Source organism: Arachis ipaensis, chromosome B1, assembly GCF_059453495.1.
Source record: "Arachis ipaensis isolate K30076 ecotype BB chromosome B1, ASM5945349v1, whole genome shotgun sequence".
Classification (NCBI taxonomy): domain Eukaryota; kingdom Viridiplantae; phylum Streptophyta; class Magnoliopsida; order Fabales; family Fabaceae; genus Arachis; species Arachis ipaensis.
Window position 1 is genome coordinate 138,160,943 of NC_142436.1, and position 20,588 is coordinate 138,181,530.

At 37.9% G+C, this 20,588-nt stretch overlaps 3 protein-coding genes and 1 non-coding gene across 10 annotated transcripts; 2 read left to right on the forward strand and 2 right to left on the reverse strand.

Annotated features, from left to right (window-relative positions):
• Positions 1–202: 202 nt before the first annotated feature.
• On the reverse strand, positions 203–4,424 carry LOC148578564 (uncharacterized). 7 transcript variants are annotated; one of them, XM_088501850.1, is made up of 12 exons: positions 4,306–4,424; positions 4,018–4,106; positions 3,823–3,878; positions 3,618–3,693; positions 2,824–2,913; positions 2,380–2,445; positions 1,753–1,821; positions 1,573–1,675; positions 1,335–1,451; positions 1,109–1,167; positions 980–1,016; positions 203–800 (listed from the first exon to the last, which is right to left on the reverse strand). In XM_088501850.1, exons 4-8 carry the CDS (start codon positions 3,684–3,686, stop codon positions 1,625–1,627), a joined length of 345 nt encoding a protein of 114 aa, XP_088357976.1. In that variant the 5' UTR covers positions 3,687–3,693; positions 3,823–3,878; positions 4,018–4,106; positions 4,306–4,424; the 3' UTR covers positions 203–800; positions 980–1,016; positions 1,109–1,167; positions 1,335–1,451; positions 1,573–1,624. The 7 variants fall into 7 exon arrangements, with proteins under 7 accessions (XP_088357976.1, XP_088357978.1, XP_088357979.1 ...); XM_088501852.1 differs by lacking the exon at positions 4,306–4,424 and having other exon boundaries at positions 1,565–1,675; positions 4,018–4,292; XM_088501853.1 differs by lacking the exon at positions 4,306–4,424 and having other exon boundaries at positions 3,618–3,708; positions 4,018–4,292.
• Positions 4,425–5,613: 1,189 nt separating this feature from the next.
• LOC148578565 (uncharacterized) lies at positions 5,614–7,344 on the forward strand. The gene has a single exon (XM_088500146.1). The coding sequence runs from the start codon at positions 5,614–5,616 to the stop codon at positions 7,342–7,344; it is 1,731 nt and encodes a 576-aa protein (XP_088356272.1).
• A 986-nt stretch (positions 7,345–8,330) lies between these two features.
• On the forward strand, positions 8,331–9,272 carry LOC148578566 (uncharacterized). The gene is made up of 2 exons (XM_088503096.1): positions 8,331–9,137; positions 9,243–9,272. Exons 1-2 carry the CDS (start codon positions 8,331–8,333, stop codon positions 9,270–9,272), a joined length of 837 nt encoding a protein of 278 aa, XP_088359222.1.
• A 3,416-nt stretch (positions 9,273–12,688) lies between these two features.
• On the reverse strand, positions 12,689–12,795 carry LOC148578567 (small nucleolar RNA R71). Its single transcript, XR_015904014.1, has one exon. It is a non-coding gene; the product is annotated as a small nucleolar RNA R71 (small nucleolar RNA).
• Between the last annotated feature and the right edge of the window lie 7,793 nt (positions 12,796–20,588).

Consider the following 20,588-nt stretch of genomic DNA (forward strand, 5'->3'; position numbering starts at 1 on the left):
TTGAAGGAAAATAATGATGTTATTTTTAATTTTTTTAATGTCATTCCTGACATGATTTTTTTAACATTATCAAAATAGGTCATGTTCCTAAACAAAATAAGCTAATGTAGTGGTCAGTTTTAAACGAAGTGCTATAGAGGGGTTCTATGAGTCTATTCTTTCAAAGATGATCATTGCTACAAAATATAATGATACATGCGTATGGAGTAAAGAAATTTACAAGTCTCATTCATATATGATAATATACTACTCTGTACAGAGCCCCAAACTAAAACAAAAGACAGGGAAGCAAAAAGTTAAGAACAAGAAGTGGAAACCTAAAATCTGATGGGTGACTTTATCAACATTTTCTTCCAATACATATTTCACATAACCAAACCATTATCTCCAGCACAAGCAACATAGTTTAGTGTAGTCAGTTCTATTCAAAATCTATTATTTGTTGTATAATGGATTTCAGCTTCAAAAGGCATTTGAGTCATCAAAGGTGAATTCCCCATGTAAGCACATCTGGTTCTGCATGTAGACATAAACATTTAAGTTCCGATTCACTTGCCCCTGGCCACTTATCTGAGAAATTGGAAATCCATTTTGCATATCTTGCAAGTCATGACTGACAGGGCCGTTTCAGTTCAGGCTGATGTTCCGACTTCTGACCTATCCACGTTATCACATCTTCTGACAAACTGGTTAAGAGTTCTCTACCTTGAAGGGCTATGCTCAATAGTAGTATGCTTTGCAGGGCTACTCAATGGCTGATTATTTGGCACAACTAAGGTGTTCTCATGGCCATCTAACATCTGATTTTTCAATAACTAAAATTCAGATTGGTTTCTCAAAAACATCAAAAAGTAACTCTCAAATACTACTTGAGTATAAATCTTGACAAAATATGAATATAAACCAGAATGGAAACCTTGAAGCTAAGCATTATGTACATTTTGCATTACATATGATAGTTCAAGATGTAGAAATGTACCTGCCCCAAATTATCCAGTTTGAATTGCACCACATCTCTATGATGTAAAAATTTATACATCAATGCATAATAAATGTTAAGTCAATGCTATACCAAACAGCGAAAGACTGCAGAAATAACAGAACCTACCATATGATGTCGTGAACCGTATCATTTGCCAACAATTAGTATATATTTACTGATGAGACCTGCAAACAAGAACTAACTAGTCAAAAAAACAGAAGAGCACATGTTGTCTTTGCTACTCAAAAATTTAGATGTGAGAGTTCTTTTCATTTGAGATTATCTGTTTTCTTAATGTTGTCATGCAACTAGTAACAACTCTCTCCTTTCTACTTAATGAGTGTGAGAATACCAGGCCAATTCTATGAGCACGATCTTTGACCTGAATCAGATCACCTGGAGTCCAGGATTGTTCTGCAAAGCTTGCAGCAGTTAAAGTTAATCCAACTCCCCCAGCTTTAATGGATAGCTGCATGATAACGTGTCACATGAAATCATTATCTCAAGCACAAAAACTAACCCATACAACAGAAAAGATGCTTATAACGGAAACCCATGGAAGAAATACACAACGAAAAATACCACCATACCACAGCCGCTTTGATATAACCCTTTTCTTAAAATCCTAACCAATTGTTGCCTTCATGCACCGGGTGTACCTCCATCAATCCGGATGCAACCCACTTTTTTCTTCTGGAAGATTTCAACAGTTTTTTAAGTGTCTATAATTTTCAATATAAAAAAAATGAGTAAAACCGAAATGGTCTTACAAGAAGGCACTCATGTATCGCATCTATCATTGGCTGATGGTGCGCAAATATAAGAAACTTGCAACCTGCCTGCAGTGATCACAACATATTACACGTGATAACCACCACTAGCCCATATGAAATAGAAAGATGGAAACAAGAGAAAAAAAATTGAAGCAATCAAACTTTCAAATTAAGCATACACAATGATTTGGGGCGACAGGAAGATGGATGAAATATAAGAATTAACATATAGTCTAGTTTACAGTTCGTGTTTGTTTTGGTCACCACTCAGACCAGCCAACGTTGACACCAATAATAATTGTGGCATACGTATTAAAATGTCATATGCTGACATTTTCACTACACTGTTCGGCCAATTTAATTCATTCAACTTATGGTCCCACATTAAGGGGCACCGACTGCAATAAAAGCAATAAGAAAAGACCAATTTAACCAACATTGAACATATTTTAAACTATTGGATGACAAAAAACCATGCATCATGGAAGCACACCAATCAAAGGAGATGGCCGAGAAACTAGAGAAGTTGAGAACCTAACTTGACTTTCTTATAGTACATACAGGTGCAGTCACTAATTCTTTGTTGACATTTTATTGCTTTGAAGCAGCGGAGGAGAGCAATACCTCAATGACAGTTCCGAGATATTCAAGTACAGCAGGAATCTTGGCGCCTGCAGAATTAGTATATATCTGGAATCAAATATATCATGATTCAGTTTTGATCATATACCAGTCAAAATGATTTAAACTACTCCAATATTGGCCAAGGCCTGAGAAAATGTTGCAGTAAAAATTATAGACCTATCATAGTTCTAGGTAATAAGAAAAGAGGAGTGCTAGAGGGCCAGCTAGCAGAATTTGTGATGTTTAGCCATCAATTAGCCATCATCAATATTTTCAATGGTGTGAGATGAGATCTAATGGTGTAGGATTATTCATTTTTCCTTTGATAGTTAAGTGCTGGCCAGATTTCAATAAAAGTGCTGGCCCCTAAACTTATCCAATAAGAAAAACTTCCAAACAAATTGTACAAGTCAAGATTATGTTCAGGGCTTCTTCCATGCAAACCTTGTTAATCAGATTCTTTTGAGTAAATTTAAGAGATTCAGACTCATCTTTTGATTTGGAAGACTTCATTTTGTCTTTTACCACCTCCAACTGCAGTATAAAAAAGAGAAACCAATATTGATTAGATTTTACCACCTCAGGCGCAAACTAAATATGGAGAGCACATATTACCATTTCCAAGTCAAATAACCTAATTTTAGAAAGAAAACTTACCACAATCTTACCAATAAAAATTGGTGAGCAAATTTTTGAACCATTTTCAAAGTGGAAGTTTTAGTAAAATACTCATAATCAAAACAACAATCACAGTTCAAATAAATGAAATCCACAGTCCACTTTTTTGAATATCAATAACCCTATAAAATGTAAATAGAAAATAATTTTATATGCCCAAAATAAGCATGTTGTCAAGACATACAAGAATTATGTTCCATAACTAACATAAATAACCAGAATATTATCAAGACATACAAGAATTCTGTAACATAACTAGCTCAAACATAAATAACCAGAACTGCATGATGCTATACTAGTCTCGAGATATAGATGCAAAACACAAATATGGATGGAATAATGCAAAGTGACAAAGCACAAGGACCATCAACATGGAAAAATATGTACTGCGAAACAAAAATTTACTTTGCTATAACAGCTACTATATGGATGGAATCCCAAACACTTGACCAGCTTCCCCCCAAAGGAATTATATAAGCCAAGCTCAATTCTCATTCAGATAGAAAATAATAACATCAGTTTCCCAATTATAAAGAAAATGAAAATAGAAGAATTATTACCTGAACTTTATAATTAGATATTTCTCCTAGAGCCTTCTCTGCTTTTGACAAGGAAGACAGCGGGAACATCCATAACCTGCAGACTCAATAACTTTCAAATAAATAAGCCCTCAAAACAGCCAATCCAGAAAACCGTGCTAGGATGAACACACGCACTTATTGCTGGAAGAGAGAGAGAGAGAGAAAAGGGGGGGGGGGGGGATACCTTTCTTTTGCATTCCATGAAGCTCTAGGGATTCTCCGAAAAGCAGAAATTATTACCTGCCATGAAACATAGCCTATAGAGAATGAGTACGCAGGAACTTGTTCAAGGTCAAAGACAGCCCCTAATTATGGAAAATTCAAATTTTTTGATAGAAATATAGAATTCAATACTCTTGATGAAGTTAGCATGTGAAACCTGGTCATATTGGAATTTCACCGCAACATGCCCACTGGAATGAAGAAAAAGTTTGACAGAAAACTTCGGCAGTTCTTTAGAAGGCTCATCTGGTTACATATAAAGCCAAAATCCAAAGCAAATGCTAATAGATCAACAAATGATATTTCAAAAACAAGAAGAAATTACATCTAAGTTTATAACCATTTTTTTTTTGTTATGGAAGATAAATAGAATTAGAGACAAGTAATATAGCCATAAACAATGACACTGAAACAAATGTTAAGGTTTTGAAGGAAAGAAGCTTACCTTGTTTTGTCCCTGGTTTCAATGAGGAGGGTAATGCTCTAGCTCCTGGATTGCAATACAAACACACAATGAGCAGTGTGATGCCTGAACATCTTTCCTATATCTTTTCCTGTTGAATTTGCATTCAATTTGTTGAGTTCAATTAGGAATTAATTATTTTTTAGCCACTATAGATGTTACTTTGAGTCGTGTACAATTCTGTTTCTTTTAGTTAGTATTCGATTGGATTTGATGGTGCAGAAAAAGAGAAGAAGGCTATATAGGGCAGGAATGACTTAGAGGATGGAGAGGAAGCTTGCACAAATGGAAGGAACACAAGAATTAAAGGAGATGACCAGCGAGGAGCGACGCGTGCGCGTACCTAACGCGCGCACGTGATTTGGAGATTTGCACAGCGACGTGTGCGAGTACCTGACGCGTACACGTGACACGCGAAGAAGACCATCGACGCGTACGTGTGACCGACGCGTACGCGTGACATGCGCCACGTGCAGAGAAAACGCAGAAAACGCTGATTGCTATAATTAATTCTGATTTAAACTTTAATTTTTATAAATAGGAAAAGATATTATATTAGTTTTAGAATATAGATTTTAAATTAAGGGTAAAGTATACTTTTTGTCCCTGAAGTTTACTAAAAGTTTCAAAATTACCCCTAAGTTTCAATTTGTTTCAATTTTATCCCAGAAGTTTTCGAATTGCATCAATTTTATCCTTTAAGTTGACGCCGTTTAAATTAGTAACAGACGTTAGTGATATGGCAAAGTGAAGCGTGTGATGTGGCAAGAAAGGTGAAACCCCCAAAATACCCATGGCTGAGTAACCCCAGTAAACGAATTGGCTTCCTTGTTCAAACATAAGCCTTTTATCTTCCCTGTGGCACGAAGGAACACAGCCAGAAAAACAGAATCAGTCGAGGAAGCTTGCTGGGTGGTCAGACGACGCACCGTTTTCTTGAGTCCGCCGCGAGGAGGGGCAGGACGGCCCATGCTGCGACGCCGTCGAGACTGAGGGAGGAGTCTCGGATAGCATTCAGTCATCAACAATTCAGTCTGGGGTAGCGCCATTCTGATCATCGTTTCCGACGAGGTAGGCCACGATTCTGATCAATCTTGCTACTGCATGTTTGAACAGTTAGGATTTAGGGTTTTTCTTTATCAGTCTTGATTGCTGTTAGGGTTCTATTACATTCAGGGATTGAGGGATTTCTGTTGAGTTTTTGTGAAAAATATAACTTTTACGTGGTCTATATTTTCGAACTATTAGTTACTCTGTTCTTTGGTCTGAAAATGTTTTTATAACGGCAGGATGGATGATTTCAGTGTTAGAGTTCATCACAGGGGTAGGTTTTGTAGTGATAAGGGTAAAACTGAGTATGTTGATGGTAAGGTGACAACGGTTGACTGGTGTGACAGAGATAGATGGAGTGTTATAGAGGCTTATGATGTGGTTGGAAAACTTGGGTACATTACTGAGAACATTGGAAAACTGTGGTATAAAGATACTGAATTAGGATTAGAAGGGTTGAAGTTGTTGAAAGGTGATGAAGAAGCAATGGAAATGGCAAATATAGGAGTTGAAAAAAAGGTGGTTGATTTGTATGTGGTGCATAAGGCTTCAATCCCTGATGATTTTTGTTACGACATTGGGTATTTAGATGTTGGGGGTGGCAGCAAGGTTGTTGAGGAAGAGTGTGTGGATGCTGATAGTGGGCCAAGTGATAATAGACAGGCCCAAAATATTGAAGTAGAAGCCCAATGTGAAGGGGTGGATATGGAGGCCCAAATGCAGGGATTAGTTGATGTCCATTTAAATGCTGAAGAAGTGCTACAGAATGTTGGTGATGGGGACAATAGTGAAGAAGAGGATGACTCTGATGACCCAGATTATGAGGCTAATTCTGATCTTCATTTTAGTGATAGTGAAGATGATTATTGTGGTGATGATGGGCTGTTTGATGTTGATATAACTCTTGGGGAGATGCATCAAGATATAAGAAAGTCTAAGAAAAGTAAGAGTGTTGTAGAGAAGTTAAAGAAGACTCAAAAGGTGGCTGTTGGAAAGAGAAAGAGCTCTCGTTTAAGCGATGATGAAGGTTTGAACAGTGATGAGTTGGAGGAGGTATCAAGTGAGGATGACGAAGCCAGCAAGAAGAAATTTCCCGTTCACAAGGAGTTGAAGGATATGAGCATGTATAAGTGGGAGTCTGGAACTCTCTATGCAACAAGAGAGGAGTTCAAGGAAGCTGTGACATCATATGCTGTTCATACTGGGAGAAACATAAAATTTCCAGTGGTGGACAATGTCCGGGTGAGGGCTAAGTGTGGAGATAGGTGTGAATGGTTTGCATATGCGGTGAAGATGGCCAATGAAGATAGTTGGCAGCTAAGAACTGTTAATGATCATCATTCTTGTAACACTGTATTTGACATAAAAGTGATGAAGTCGAAGTGGCTGGCGAAGGTCTTCAGGAGGAAAGTAGAAGAGAATCCGAAGTTGAAGCTGGGCACCATACAAAGTAGGACCCTTAGGAAGTGGAATGTGCAGATTTCAAGAGCAAAGGCATTTCGGGCCAAGCAGATTGCACTGGTTGATATTAATGGAACGTTTAGGGAGCAGTATAGAAGACTTTATGACTATTGCCATGAGTTGCTGCGCACGAATCCTGGTTCATCTGTGAAGCTGAAAGTCCAATTACCTCCAGCAGCCCAAACTGAGCACCCCGATACATCACTCGACTTAAGTCCACAATTTCATAGGATTTACATTTGTTTGAAGGCTTGCAAGGAGAGTTTCATGAAGTGTAGGCCTATGATAGGACTTGATGGTTGCTTCTTGAAGACACCATATGGAGGATGGCTTTTGGTTGCTATGGGGTGGGATCCGAATGACCAGATGCTACCGATCGCATATGCAGTCGTGGAGGCTGAGACAAAAGATTCATGGACATGGTTCCTCTCAAACCTAATTGATGATATAGGAGCAGAGAAATTACTTCGTAGCACATTCATGTCTGACCAACAAAAGGTAATCTACTAACCTGTATTTTAGTGTAATTAAGATTTTGCTCTGTATTTTAGTATATTACGAGTTTGCTGTGAATTAGTCTTGATAACTATAATCATTATATTAAGATTGTATGATAACTATAATCACTATAATCATCATACCACTGAAGATGGTCATTGAAACTTGATGGCATATTGAATTTGTCCATGTGAATTATATATGTGTTCTTTTTGGTCTACTCTGTTTTGGTTTCTGCTATGGTGTATCTGCAGGACAGAAGCATAAGCAGAACACACTTGAAAATTAGTGAATTCATCATGTCACAGAACTCTCTCACTCTAACTCTCTGTGTCTAAGCCAATTTAGTCTATGGCTTCTTAGATGTAGGGATAGTAATAGTATGTAGCTGCTATTTATAATTAAATTTGAATTATTGAGTGCGCATAGTCAGCATAGAAAAAGAAGATTCTTTTACTGCAAACACACATTCCAATTATTACTTATTTTTTTATTCTTTTGGGTCCTATTCCAATAATTACTTCAGATTTTCCTTCTATAACTTTATAAAAGGAGGAGTTGGCCTAGGCCCTAGTGGTAATGGCAAATGGGACACTACTGTATGTCTGAGTAGATATGGTTTATTTTGCTGATATACCACTTTAATACATATGTATGTATGGGAGAATTAAAATACTATTTCTCATGTGTTATATCATGCTTCAAGTTACTTGAAAATGTGAGGGTAGTTGTTGCTGTATCAAACTGTATTAATAGAAAATTTTAATTAGTTGAGCATTGTATGAAGTTGCTGTATCATTATATTAAGATTGTATGATGGTTTTTGCTGGTTTATTAAACATTATTTGAGCATTATATTAAAACACTATATTTTGCACGAACAGGGCTTGGTGCCAACTTTTGATGAACTACTTCCAGGTGTTGATCACAGATTCTGTGTGAGACACCTCTATGCCAACTTCAAAAAAAAATTTCCAGGGCTCAATCTTAAAAAAAGGATGTGGAGAGCTGCAAAATGTACATATCTAGCAGCATGGGAAAAGGAGTTGATGGAAATCCGAGCGATTAGTGAGGGTGCCTATCGACACTTGATAGGAATTTGTCCAAAGTATTGGACTAAATCAAGGTTTGAATTCTATCCTAAATGTGATGCACTTGTCAATAATATGTGTGAAAGCTTCAACTCTGCAATTGTTGAATCAAGGGAAAAACCTATATTGACAATGCTAGAGGATATTAGAGTTTATTTGATGAAGAGATGGGCTGAAAATAGGGTACTTATTAAGAAGTATAAGGATGATATTCTTCCTAGGATTAAGCTTAAGTTACAAAAGGAAATAGATGCTTCTAGGTGGTGGTTCCCGGTTGCTGCCGGAATTTCAAAATTTGAGGTCATAAGAGGTAGGGACAAATTTGTAGTAGATCTTCTGAAAAAAGAATGTACTTGTAGAAAGTTTCAAATGACAGGTTTACCTTGTCCACATGCAGTTAGTGCAATTAATTGTGCTAAAGATGATATTAGAAAATATGTTGCCACCTGTTACACTAAAGCTGCTTATGTGGCTTGTTATGCCCCCATGATTAACCCTTGCAATGGACATACAATGTGGGAGAGAACTATTCATCCAGATGTGGTTCCTCCACCACACAGAGTGCCAATTGGGAGGCCTAAGAAGAAAAGAGCAAGAGGGGAGGGTGAAGAACCACACGGCCCAAGCACTTCTAGGCTGGGGTTACAACAAAAATGCTCTCATTGTCTAAAATTGGGTCACAACAAGCGAGGCTGCCCTCTTAGAAGACCAACCGTAAGTACTTGTCTATTGTTCCCTTTTCCATACATAAGACTGTTTCTAATGCTATTTACCTTTTTTAAACTGTAACTGGCTGTTTTTTGTTCATGTCCATCATAGGAAACTACTGCTACTACATCGTCGGCCTAAAACAATAATGCTGGAACTGCTACATCATCACCATCCCAGCACAGCACTGCTAAGAAAGCTGGATCTACTGGCTCAGCGCATAAGAGGACCAGGTTGGCCAATGTTGCAGCAAGGCCTAATACCCAACCAACTGCACAAAAAAAATTCCAGCCACCAAGACTAACTAGAATCCTTAGGAGCAACTCCACTTCAACTGCACATGGACAACCCTCATCACAAGGGAGTCAAACTCAGAGTATTCTCACAGGGTCTTAGTTGTGTCAAATCTTGTAATTGGTGTTTCTTTTGAAAGCTTGAACAATGTTGGCATTTTGTATTATGACTTATGACCTATGACTCCAACTCTTTCTTTGGTTATGACTTATGTTAATTGGAGATTATGTAATTCAGTTTTTACTTCGGTTATGACTTATGTTAATTGGAGATTATGTTGATTAACAACTTATGTTATTTTGCTTATGATTAACAACTTATGTCATGCAAATTTTAATTAGAGTTTGTCTTTGTCACAACAGGTTCTTAATGCCAATTTTAGTGCCAAACTATTTTAATCCTTTTAGGGATACTTTTGAAACATAAATTAAACTTCAAGGACAACAACATTAACAAGTTTTCGACTTTAGTACAGTTTTGAAACTGTTTACAAACAGCCATCCTATTCTTACTCTGCTATTTTCATCTGTCACAAACGCATTAGTTCCCTAACCTCAAATGGGTTCCATTCTTCACCCACAGATAAACCATTAGAATCACCATAAACCAACCCAACACACCAAAAATTACAGCCACCAACAGTTTGCATTTGGCATAAACTAATTTAGCCTTCAAGGTGGAAATCTTCATCTTCAACCTTGCAACCTCAGCCTCTTCTATCTCTGCAACTCCATCCGCCCAGGAAAAAAATGTGCACTCCTTCCCAATCTGCAACATAAACACAAAAAAAAAAAAAGAAATTGAAGATACTCAAGAAGACATCAAAATGAGAAAGCACTCAAACTTACATCAAAGTATACACAGCCCCAAAATCTCCGGCCGGGATTGTCTGGTGTCTTCGACCATCTCAGTACAGGGGGTTCACCACAGTTGCACGTTAGCGTTCTTCGTCGCCGACTACTTTTTTGTGATGATACAGAGCCTTGGGAAGCCATTCCTTAGGGTTTCTGATTCTTACAGAGAATGAAGAAGACGAACACGCAGACGTAAATGAAGAAGTTAGTTTTAGGGTTTCATGATAGGATTTTTACCTATTTTATTTTTTTAATATAAATTTTTAAACAAAAATTAAAAATTATTTAAAAAAACGTTTTACAAATGAGTCACACACATAGTTGCCACATGGAACTCCTTGTTGCCACGTCATTAACGTCTGTTAGTGATTTTAACGCTGTTAACGTTCAGGGGTAAAATTGATGCAATTCGACAACTTCTGGGATAAAATTGAAACAAATTGAAACTTAGGGGTAATTTTGAAACTTTTAGTAAACTTCAGGGACAAAAAATATACTTTACCCTTAAATTAATTAGGATTAGATATAAAAGAGAAAATAAACTTCTCTTCGGGGGATGCCAACATTATTCCACCTCATTCCAAATTTACAGTTTAAGAGAATCCTAGTTTTTACTCTTTTCCATGAGTAACTAAACCTCCACTTTTAATGTTAGGAGCTCTGTCTATTTGTATAGATTGATTCTATTATTTTTGTATTTTAATTCATGTACTGATTTATAATTTAAGAATTGTTTTCGTTCTTTATATTATGAATTTGGGTGGGACGGAAGTATGACCCTCTTTCTAATTGAGTTCTTGTATAACTTGGAAAATCTCTTTACTTGAACAACAGCTTGAAAACAATTTCTCCTAAATTCTAATTATCTGGACTTAACGGGATACGTGACATATAATTCTCTTATATTTGGATAATTAGGATTTTTGTGGCATAATAACTAGAATTAAACTTCACCCCCTAATTGAAATTAATTGATCAAGGAATTGGCGGTTGATGAAAGTTAGAGGAAACTAGAAAGGTCTAAGGAATTAGGGTCTAGTCACATATAATTTGCCATGAATTAAATCTTGCATGATTAAAATAAATTAATAAGAAAAGTCAATGCGAAAACTAGATAACTCTGAAGCCTTAACTGCCTTTTCTATATTATTTTTCCAACTTATTTACTTGCCTGCATTTACTGTTTTAATACTTTTGAACTCTCAAACACTATTTTCTGCTTGTCTAACTAAGTAAATTAATCAACCATTGTTGCTTAGTCCCTCAATTCTCGTGGGATCGACCCTCACTCACCTGAGGTATTACTTGGTACGACCCGGTGCACTTGCCGGTTAGTTTGTGGTTATAAATTTCGCACCAAGTTTTTGGGCGCCGTTGCCGAGGATTGATTGTGATTGACAATTACTGGTTATTTGATTTCTTAGATTAGATAATTTTTTCTTTTAATTAGTTTTATTTTATTATTATTAATTTTTATTTCTCTATTGGTTTATTTTTATTCCCGTCAAAATTTTTTTCTTTTCTTTTTTCTTTTGTTCTTTCGTTCGTGCCCCTCCTGTTTCGTTTTATTTCTCTTTTTTTTCTTTTGTTATTTGATTCTCGTTAACAAAAAAAATAATTTAATACTAATATTTTTCTTAATTTCTGAAATTAAGTTTGTTGTTCCCTAATTAGTCTTATTTTAATTTTTCTTATTTAATTTGTCTAATAATTTTAAAAATTTTTAGTCTTAATTTTGATAGTAATTTTCGAATTTTAGTGTTTGTTTGTTTTATTCAATATTTTTATCTCTTTACTCAGGTTACCTCACTGGAAATTCTCTGCACTCTGACGTAGAGAGTTCTATCCTTTCTTGTCTTTTGTCTGTTTATGCACATGAACAGAGACAAGGAACCACTCTTAGACTTTGATCCTGAACTTGAAAGGACTTTCAGGTGACGTTTGCAACAAACAAAACTTTACAAGGCTGTAGAATCCACTATGGATCCTAACAATGTTGCTAATGCCAATGTGGCAAACCCAAATGGAAATGAGCAACAAAGAAGAGTACTTGGGTCTTACTCTGCTCCTACTGCAGATCTTTATGGAAAAAGCATTGTGGTGCCTCCTATAGCTGCGAACAACTTTGAGTTGAAGCCACAATTGGTCACCCTGGTACAACAAAACTGCCAGTATCATGGTCTTCCCCACGAAGACCCAAATCAATTTATTTCTAATTTTCTGCAGATTTGTGATATTGTGAAGACAAATAGAGTGAACCCAGAGGTGTACAAACTCATGCTCTTCCCGTTTGCTCTGAGGGATGGAGCAAAGCTATGGCTAGATTCCCAACACAAGGAGCGTTTGGATACTTGGGACAAGGTTGTTACTGAGTTTCTTACTAAATTTTTCCCACCAAAGAAGCTGACTAAGCTTAGGGTGGAGGTTCAGACCTTCAGGCAGAAGAATGGTGAAACTCTTTATGAAGCTTGGGAGAGATACAAGCTACTGACTAGGCAATGCCCTCCGGACATGTTCTCCAAATGGACCCAACTAGATATCTTTTATGAAGGTTTGGGTGAAATGTCCAAGATGTGCTTAGATAATTCTGCAGGTGGTTCACTGCACAAGAAGAAGACACCGGAAGAAACTATTGAGCTTATTGAATTGGTTGCTAGCAACCAATATTTATACTCATCTAACAGGAATTTTGTGAACTCTGAGGGTCCTCAGAAGAAGGGTGTTATGGAAGTAGAAGCTCTTAATGCTATTCTTGCTCAGAACAAGCTTATGTCTCAGCAAATAAATCTACTTACTCAGCAGATGGGTGGCATACAAGTCTCAGCTATCAACACCCAAAATCCACCTCAAGAGGTCTCTTATGACATGACAGGTAATTTTGTGCAAAATGATAATTATGATTATGCTCAATCTTCTTCTGAACAGGTAAATTACATGGGAAATGGTCCCAGAAACCCCAATAATGATCCGTACTCTAAGACATACAATCAGGAATGGAGAAATCACCCAAATTTTGGGTGGAGGGATCAACCTCAGAGACCTTAGAATTTCAACAATAATTCTCAGGGCGGCTTCCAACAGAACAATCACAATACCCGCCAATTTCAGTCTCATCAACAACAATCACCTCCGCAGGCAAATTCTAAATCCCAAGAAGATTCTAATTGGGAGATGATGAGGATTTTTATGTAGAAAACCAGAGCCTTCATTAGAAACTTGGAGGTGCAAATGGGCCAACTGAGCAAGCAAATACCTGAGAGGTCTGCAAGTACATTTTCAGGTGATACAGTGGTGAACCCAAGAGAAGACTGCAAGGTTATTCAATTAAGAAGTGGTAAAGTAGCTGGCTCTAAGACCAAGGTCAATGGAGAGTTAGTTGAAAAAGAATCTCCAGAGGAGAAGAAGGAAGAAGTGGAGCACGCCCCTCCAAAGCGTGCAGACAACCCATTCCCTGACTCTCTTGACACTTATCCTACATTGCCAAAGGCTCCTGAATACAAGCCAAAAATGCCACATCCTCAGAGGTTTCAGAAGGCTTCCAAAGAAAAACAATTTTCTAAATTTTTAGATGTCTTCAAGAAGCTACAGATCAACATTTCTTTTGCAGAGGCTCTTGAGCAAATGCCTCTCTATACTAAATTTATGAAAGAGTTGCTGACCCACAAGAGGAATTGGAAGGAACAAGAAACAGTGGTGTTAACCAAGGAATGTAGTGTCATAATTCAACACAACCTTCCTGAGAAAATGCCAGATCCAGGGAGTTTCATAATTCCTTGCACCATTGGAGATGTCACCATTCAGACAGCTTTATGTGATCTTGGAGCTAGCATCAATCTAATGCCACTTTCAGTGATGAAAAAGCTTCAAATTAAGGAGGTAAAACCCACTCGTATTTCTCTTCAAATTGCTGATCTTTCTATTAAATTACATGTGGGTGTTGTTGAGGATTTACTTGTTAAAGTAGGACCATTTATTTTTCCTGTTGATTTTGTTATATTAGACATGGAAGAGGAGGTAAAATCCTCTATTATACTTGGTAGACCCTTTTTAGCTACAGGTAGAGCTCTGATTGATGTGCAAAAGGGTGAATTAACCCTGAGGGTTAATGAAGAATAGGTGGTCCTCAATGTTTTTGAAGCTCTCAAGCACCCTAATGATTCTGAAGGGAGTATGAAAATAGATGTTATTGAACCACTTGTTCAAGAGGTACTGAAAACTGAGGTACTTGATGACATTCTGGATCCTATTTCTTAGTATGAATTAGTGGAAGTTGATGATTTACTACCCCAGAAGGCTATGGTTCACACACCTAAAGCAGAGGAGGAAACTCCCAAGCTTGAGCTCAAACCTTTACCTCCTTCTTTGAAATATGTGTTCTTGGATAAAAATGATTCATATCCAGTGATTATTAGCTCTTCCCTGAATCTTGAAGAGGAAGAGGCGCTTATTTCAGTGCTCAGGAGCCATAAAACAGCTCTTGGGTGGACCATTAGTGACTTGAAGGGGATTAGTCCAACCAAGTGTATGTACAAGATCCTCCTTGAAGATGATGCTAAACCAATTGTGCAACCACAAAGGAGACTCAATCCAACTATGAAAGAGGTGGTCCAAAAGAGGTAATGAAATTATGGGAAGCATGTATTATTTACCCTATTTCTGATAGTCCTTGGGTAAGTCCAGTGCAGGTAGTTCCCAAGAAATGAGGGATGACAGTGATCAAGAATGAAAAGAATAAGCTTATTCCTACAAGGACAGTCACAGGATGGAGAATATGTATAGACTACAAGAGGCTCAACACTGCTACAAGGAAGGATCACTTCCCCCTGCCTTTCATTGATCAGATGCTTGAGAGGTTAGCTGGTCATGTTTTTTATTGTTTTCTAGATGGATATTCTGGATATAATCAAATTGCAGTGGACCCTCAAGATCAAGAGAAGACAGCATTCACATGCCCCTTTGGAGTATTTGCCTACAGGAGAATGCCTTTTGGACTTTGTAATGCTCCAGCAACTTTTCAGAGGTGTATGCTTTCAATTTTTTCTGATATGGTTAAAAAGTTCATTGAGGTATTTATGGATGATTTTTCTGTTTTTAGTAATTCTTTTGAATCCTGCCTTAAGCAATTATCTCTTGTCTTGAAACGGTGTCAAGAATCAAACCTTGTTTTAAATTGAAAAAAATGTCATTTTATGGTTACAGAAGGTATTGTTCTTGGACACTGGATTTCAAGTAAGGGAATTGAGGTTGATAGAGCAAAGGTGGAAGTAATTGAAAAATTACCACCACCAGCTAATGTTAAGGCAGTCAGGAGTTTCTTAGGTCATGCAGGATTTTATAGAAGATTTATAAAAGATTTTTCTAAAATTGCTAAACCATTAAGCAACCTGTTGGTTGCTGATGTTCCTTTTGTCTTTGATTCTGATTGCCTGCATGCTTTTGAAACTCTGAAAGCAAACCTTACCTCTGCTCCCATTATAGCTCCCCCTGACTGGGATTTACCATTTGAGTTGATGTGTGATGCTAGTGATTTTGCTATAGGAGCTGTTCTAGGACAGAGGCATGGCAAGCTTATACATGTCATTTACTATGCTAGCCGTGTGTTAATGATATCCAAAAGAATTACACAACTACAGAAAAAGAATTATTAGCTATTGTGTATGTTGTTGATAAGTTTAGGTCTTATTTAATTGGTTCTAAGGTTATTGTTTATACTGATCATGTTGCTTTGAAGTACCTTCTAACCAAACAGGATTCTAAACCAAGATTAATCAGATGGGTGTTGCTCCTTCAGGAGTTTGATATTGAGATAAAAGACAGGAAAGGGTCAGAAAATCAAGCAGCTGACCATCTCTCCATAATTGAGCCTGAAGCAAGAGTACAACCACCCACAGCTGTGACTGAGACGTTTTCGGATGAGCAATTGTTCTTCATTCAGCAGACTCCATGGTTTGCAGACATTGCAAATTACAAGGCCATGAATTTTATTCCAAGGGAGTACAGTAGGCAACAAGTAAAGAAGCTATTGACTGATGCCAAGTACTACATTTGGGAGGAACCATACCTTTTTAAAAGGTGTTCAGATGGTATAATCCGGAGATGTGTCCTGGATGAGGAAAAACAACAGATTCTTTGGCACTGTCATGGTTCTGATTATGGCGGCCACATTGGTGGTGAAAAGACAGCTACAAAGGTCCTTCAAAGCGGGTTTTACTGGCCGACTCTCTTCAGGGACTCAAGAGAATTTGTGAAGCACTGTGACAGATGTGAAAAAGCCACGAATCTCCCTGCCAACCATGAAATGCCACATCAGGGGATTCTTGAGGTTGAGTTGTTTGATGTGTGGGGCATTGATTTCATGGGACCCTTCCCACCTTCACATTCAAACAACTATATCCTAGTGGCAGTTGATTATGTGTCCAAGTGGATTGAAGCTGTGGCTCTACCCACCAATGATGCCAAGGTGGTAATGAGCTTTCTTCAGAGATATATCTTTAGCCGGTTTGGTGTCCCAAGGACACTCATTAGTGGTGGAGGAAGTCACTTCTGTAACAGACAGCTGAACTCTCTTCTGCAGAGATATGGAGTCCGTCATAAAGTGACAACCCCCTATCACCCTCAGACAAGTGGACAGGTTGAAGTTTCCAATAGGAAACTTAAGAGGATTCTAGAGAAGACCGTCAGTGTTTCAAGAAAGGACTGGTCTAGGAAGCTTGATGATGCTCTCTGGGTATACCGAATAGCTTACAAGAATCCTATTGGCATGTCCCCTTATCAGTTGGTCTATGGCAATGCCTGTCACTTGCCAGTTGAGCTGGAGCATAAAGCTTACTGGGCAATCAGGTATCTGAATCTTGATTTAGAAGCTACAGGAATTAAGTGAATGCTTCAGTTGAATGAGCTTGATGAATTCAGATATTCAGCCTATGAGAATGCCAAGCTCTATAAGGAGAGAACCAAGTTATTACACGACAAGAAGATTGCCATCAGAGTCTTTGAGCCAGGACAGAGAGTGCTTCTGTATAATTCAAGGCTCAAACTCTTTCCCGGGAAGCTGAAATTCTGGTGGTCAGGACCGTTTGTGGTTACCAGAGCTTCACCATATGGTCATGTGGAAATACAGGAAGAGAATGCTGATAGGAAATTCATAGTGAATGGCTAGAGGTTGAAGCACTATCTTGGAGGCGAGATCGATCGCCAGAGGTCCGCTCATCTGCTGAATTAGCAGCACTGACCGTTAAGCTAGTGACGTTAAAGAAGCGCTTGTCGGGAGGCAACCCGATGATTTCGTATCCTTAGTTATTTTTCGTAGTAGTGATTTTCTTATTTATTTGATTTTTATTGAGTTTTTACTGTTTTTCTTTCAATTTACGTGTGTTCTGATCATGCAGCTATTTTAGAACAGGAACCGAACACTTCGAAAAAAAAGGGGTGTTGGACGCGTGCGCATCATGTGTGAGTTTGCACCACCAAGGAATTGACCCGAGAGTTGGGCCAGAGTGGTGCTGAAAGCGTGCTTTGCGCACAAGCAAGACCACGCGCACGCGTCCCTCACGCGTACGCGTTGTTTGCGATTTCAGCCCATCACGCGGATGCGTCCTTGACGCGCACGCGTGACCATGTAAAATCGGTTTAAAAGGTGTTTGGCCAGAGAGTTATGATGGTGTGAGGCTAGAGCTGTGCTGGGCGCACAAGCCCCATCACACGTACGCGTCCCTGACGCGTGTGCGTCGTTTTCCCATCCTGGCCGTCCACGACGCGCACGCGTCATATACAATTTTGGCTCTCGTGCGTATCTGAACAGAGAGTTGTACGTGCACGGGGCTGCCCTTGCGCCATTCACATAACCAACATCACGCGTACGCGTCCCAGACGGGTACGCGTCGCTTGAAATTCGCGCGATCCACGCGTACGCGTCACAAGCGACGCCCAATTAAACCATCTCAGCGCCTGATTTCAAATCATCCACCCCCCAATCCTAATTCTCTCTTGTTCTTTTATCCTTTTATTCTTCTTTCATCATACTATTTTTTTTTATGTCTTTTTATGTCCCTCTCTGTTTTCAGTTCTTCTTTGCTTGAGGACAAGCAAATCTTTAAGTTTGGTGTTGTCACTTCGCTGATGATTTTTCTGTTTATTTTTATGGTACCAAAGGGAGGTGAATCATCTTCACAGATGAGTACAGCCTGAAAAATAAAACGGCCACTAGGATAACTGAGGTGGTTGAATTCCTTTCATTCTATATTCCTTCCCGCTCTTACTATGTTATGTTCCGTTTTTTTTATATTTTTCTTTGTTTATTGCATGATCCTTTATTAGTTAGATTCCTAGGTTCTAGTTTAGTTCTGTTATTTCAAAATTTCTGTTAGTTGCTTTAATTCTGAAAGGTGTCTCATGTATTGCACTGAGCATGAAATCAAAAAGAAAGAAGAAAAAGGGGATGTAATGCATGAGAAATTGAGTTTATTTTTTTAAGAGTAGTCTCATTTAATCAAATGTGGTAGTGTTCTCTGTGATTCTGAATGCATGACATAAACCGTGCATGTTTGAATTTGAATCAAGGAATATTGACGTATAAGGAAAAAGAATTTAGAGAAGTATTATGAATTTTCTGAAAATTAGTGATAGTTAATCCTTGAAGCAAAAGAAACAGCAAAAAAAAAGGGAGAAGATGATATAAAACCAAGGTCCAAGGCTCTGAGCATCAATGACTAGGGAGGTCAAACATGATTAAAAGCTTAAAGAGTTGTTTTCCTAGTCATATGCTTATGGTGTTCTTGTGTCAAGTAATCATTGAGACAAAACATTTAGAGTTGAGATCAATTACAATTAGTAGAGTATGCCAAAGGCTTTGAGCACCACTGTCTGGGAATAGCTGAAAGAAAAAAATCAAAACTTAAAAAGAGTTTCCCAGTTAAGTGCTTGTGGTGTTCTTATGTCAATTAACCCTTGAGACAGAACATTTAAAGTCACGGCTAGGCTCAAGGTGCAAAGCACCAGTTAATTGAGAATTAAGGGATATCTGCTGTGTTCAAGGATTTAACTGAGGTATAAAGATCAGAGAACACAAAATATGATCCGAATTATAATTCCACATGACATTGACATTCCTCTGATTCAAAGGAGAGTGAGATGCCAAAACTATTCAGAATTGCAATAGATAAATCCCACTTTAAGAAGAGACACAAGCATAACTGAACTCTCACTTCTCATGCAAATTCACATCTTAATCTTGCACTTATTTTGGTTGCTTGAGGACAAGCAACAATTCAAGTTTGGTGTTGTGATGCGTGAGCATCTTTCCTATCTTTTCCTAGTGAATTTGCATTCAATTTGTTGAGTTTAATCAAGAATTAATTATCTTTTAGCCACTATGGATGCTACTTTGAGTCGTGTACAATTCTGTTTATTTTAGGTAGCATTCGACTGGATTTGATGAAGTTTCCGTAAAAAAAGAGAAGAAGGCTATATAGGGCAAGAATGGCTTAGAGGATGGAGAGAAAGCTTGCACAAATGGAACGAGCACAAGAATTAAAGGAGATGACCAGCGAGGAGCGACGCGTGCGCGTACCTGACGCACGCGCGTGATTTGGAGATTTGCACAGCGACGCGTGCGCGTCCCTGACGCGTACACGTGACACGCGAAGAAGACCATCGACGCGTACGCGTGACCAACGCGTACGCGTGACATGCAGAAAACGCAGAAAACGCTGATTGCTATACTTAATTCTGATTTAAACTTTAATTTTTATAAATAGAAAAAGATATTATATTAGTTTTAGAATATAGATTTTAAATTAATTAGGATTAGATATAAAAGAGAAAAGAAACTTCTCTTCGGGGGATGCCAACATTATTCCACCTCATTCCAAATTTACAGTTTAAGAAAATCCTAGTTTTCACTCTTTTCCATGAGCAACTAAATCTCCACTGTTAAGGTTAGGAGCTCTGTCTATTTGTATGGATTGATTCTATTGTTTTTGTATTTTAATTCATGTACTGATTTATAATTTAAGAATTGTTTTTGTTCTTTATCTTATGAATTTGGGTGGAACGGAAGTATGACTCTCTTTCTAATTGAGTTCTTGTATAACTTGGAAAAGCTCTTTACTTGAACAACAGCTTGAAAATAATTTCTCCTAAATTCTAATTATCTGGACTTAACGAGATACGTAACATATAATCCTCTTATATTTAGATAATTAGGATTTTTGTAGCATGATAACTAGAATTAAACTTCACCCCCTAATTGGAATTAATTGACCAAGAAATTAACGGTTGATGAAAGTTAGAGGAGACTAGAAAAGTCTAA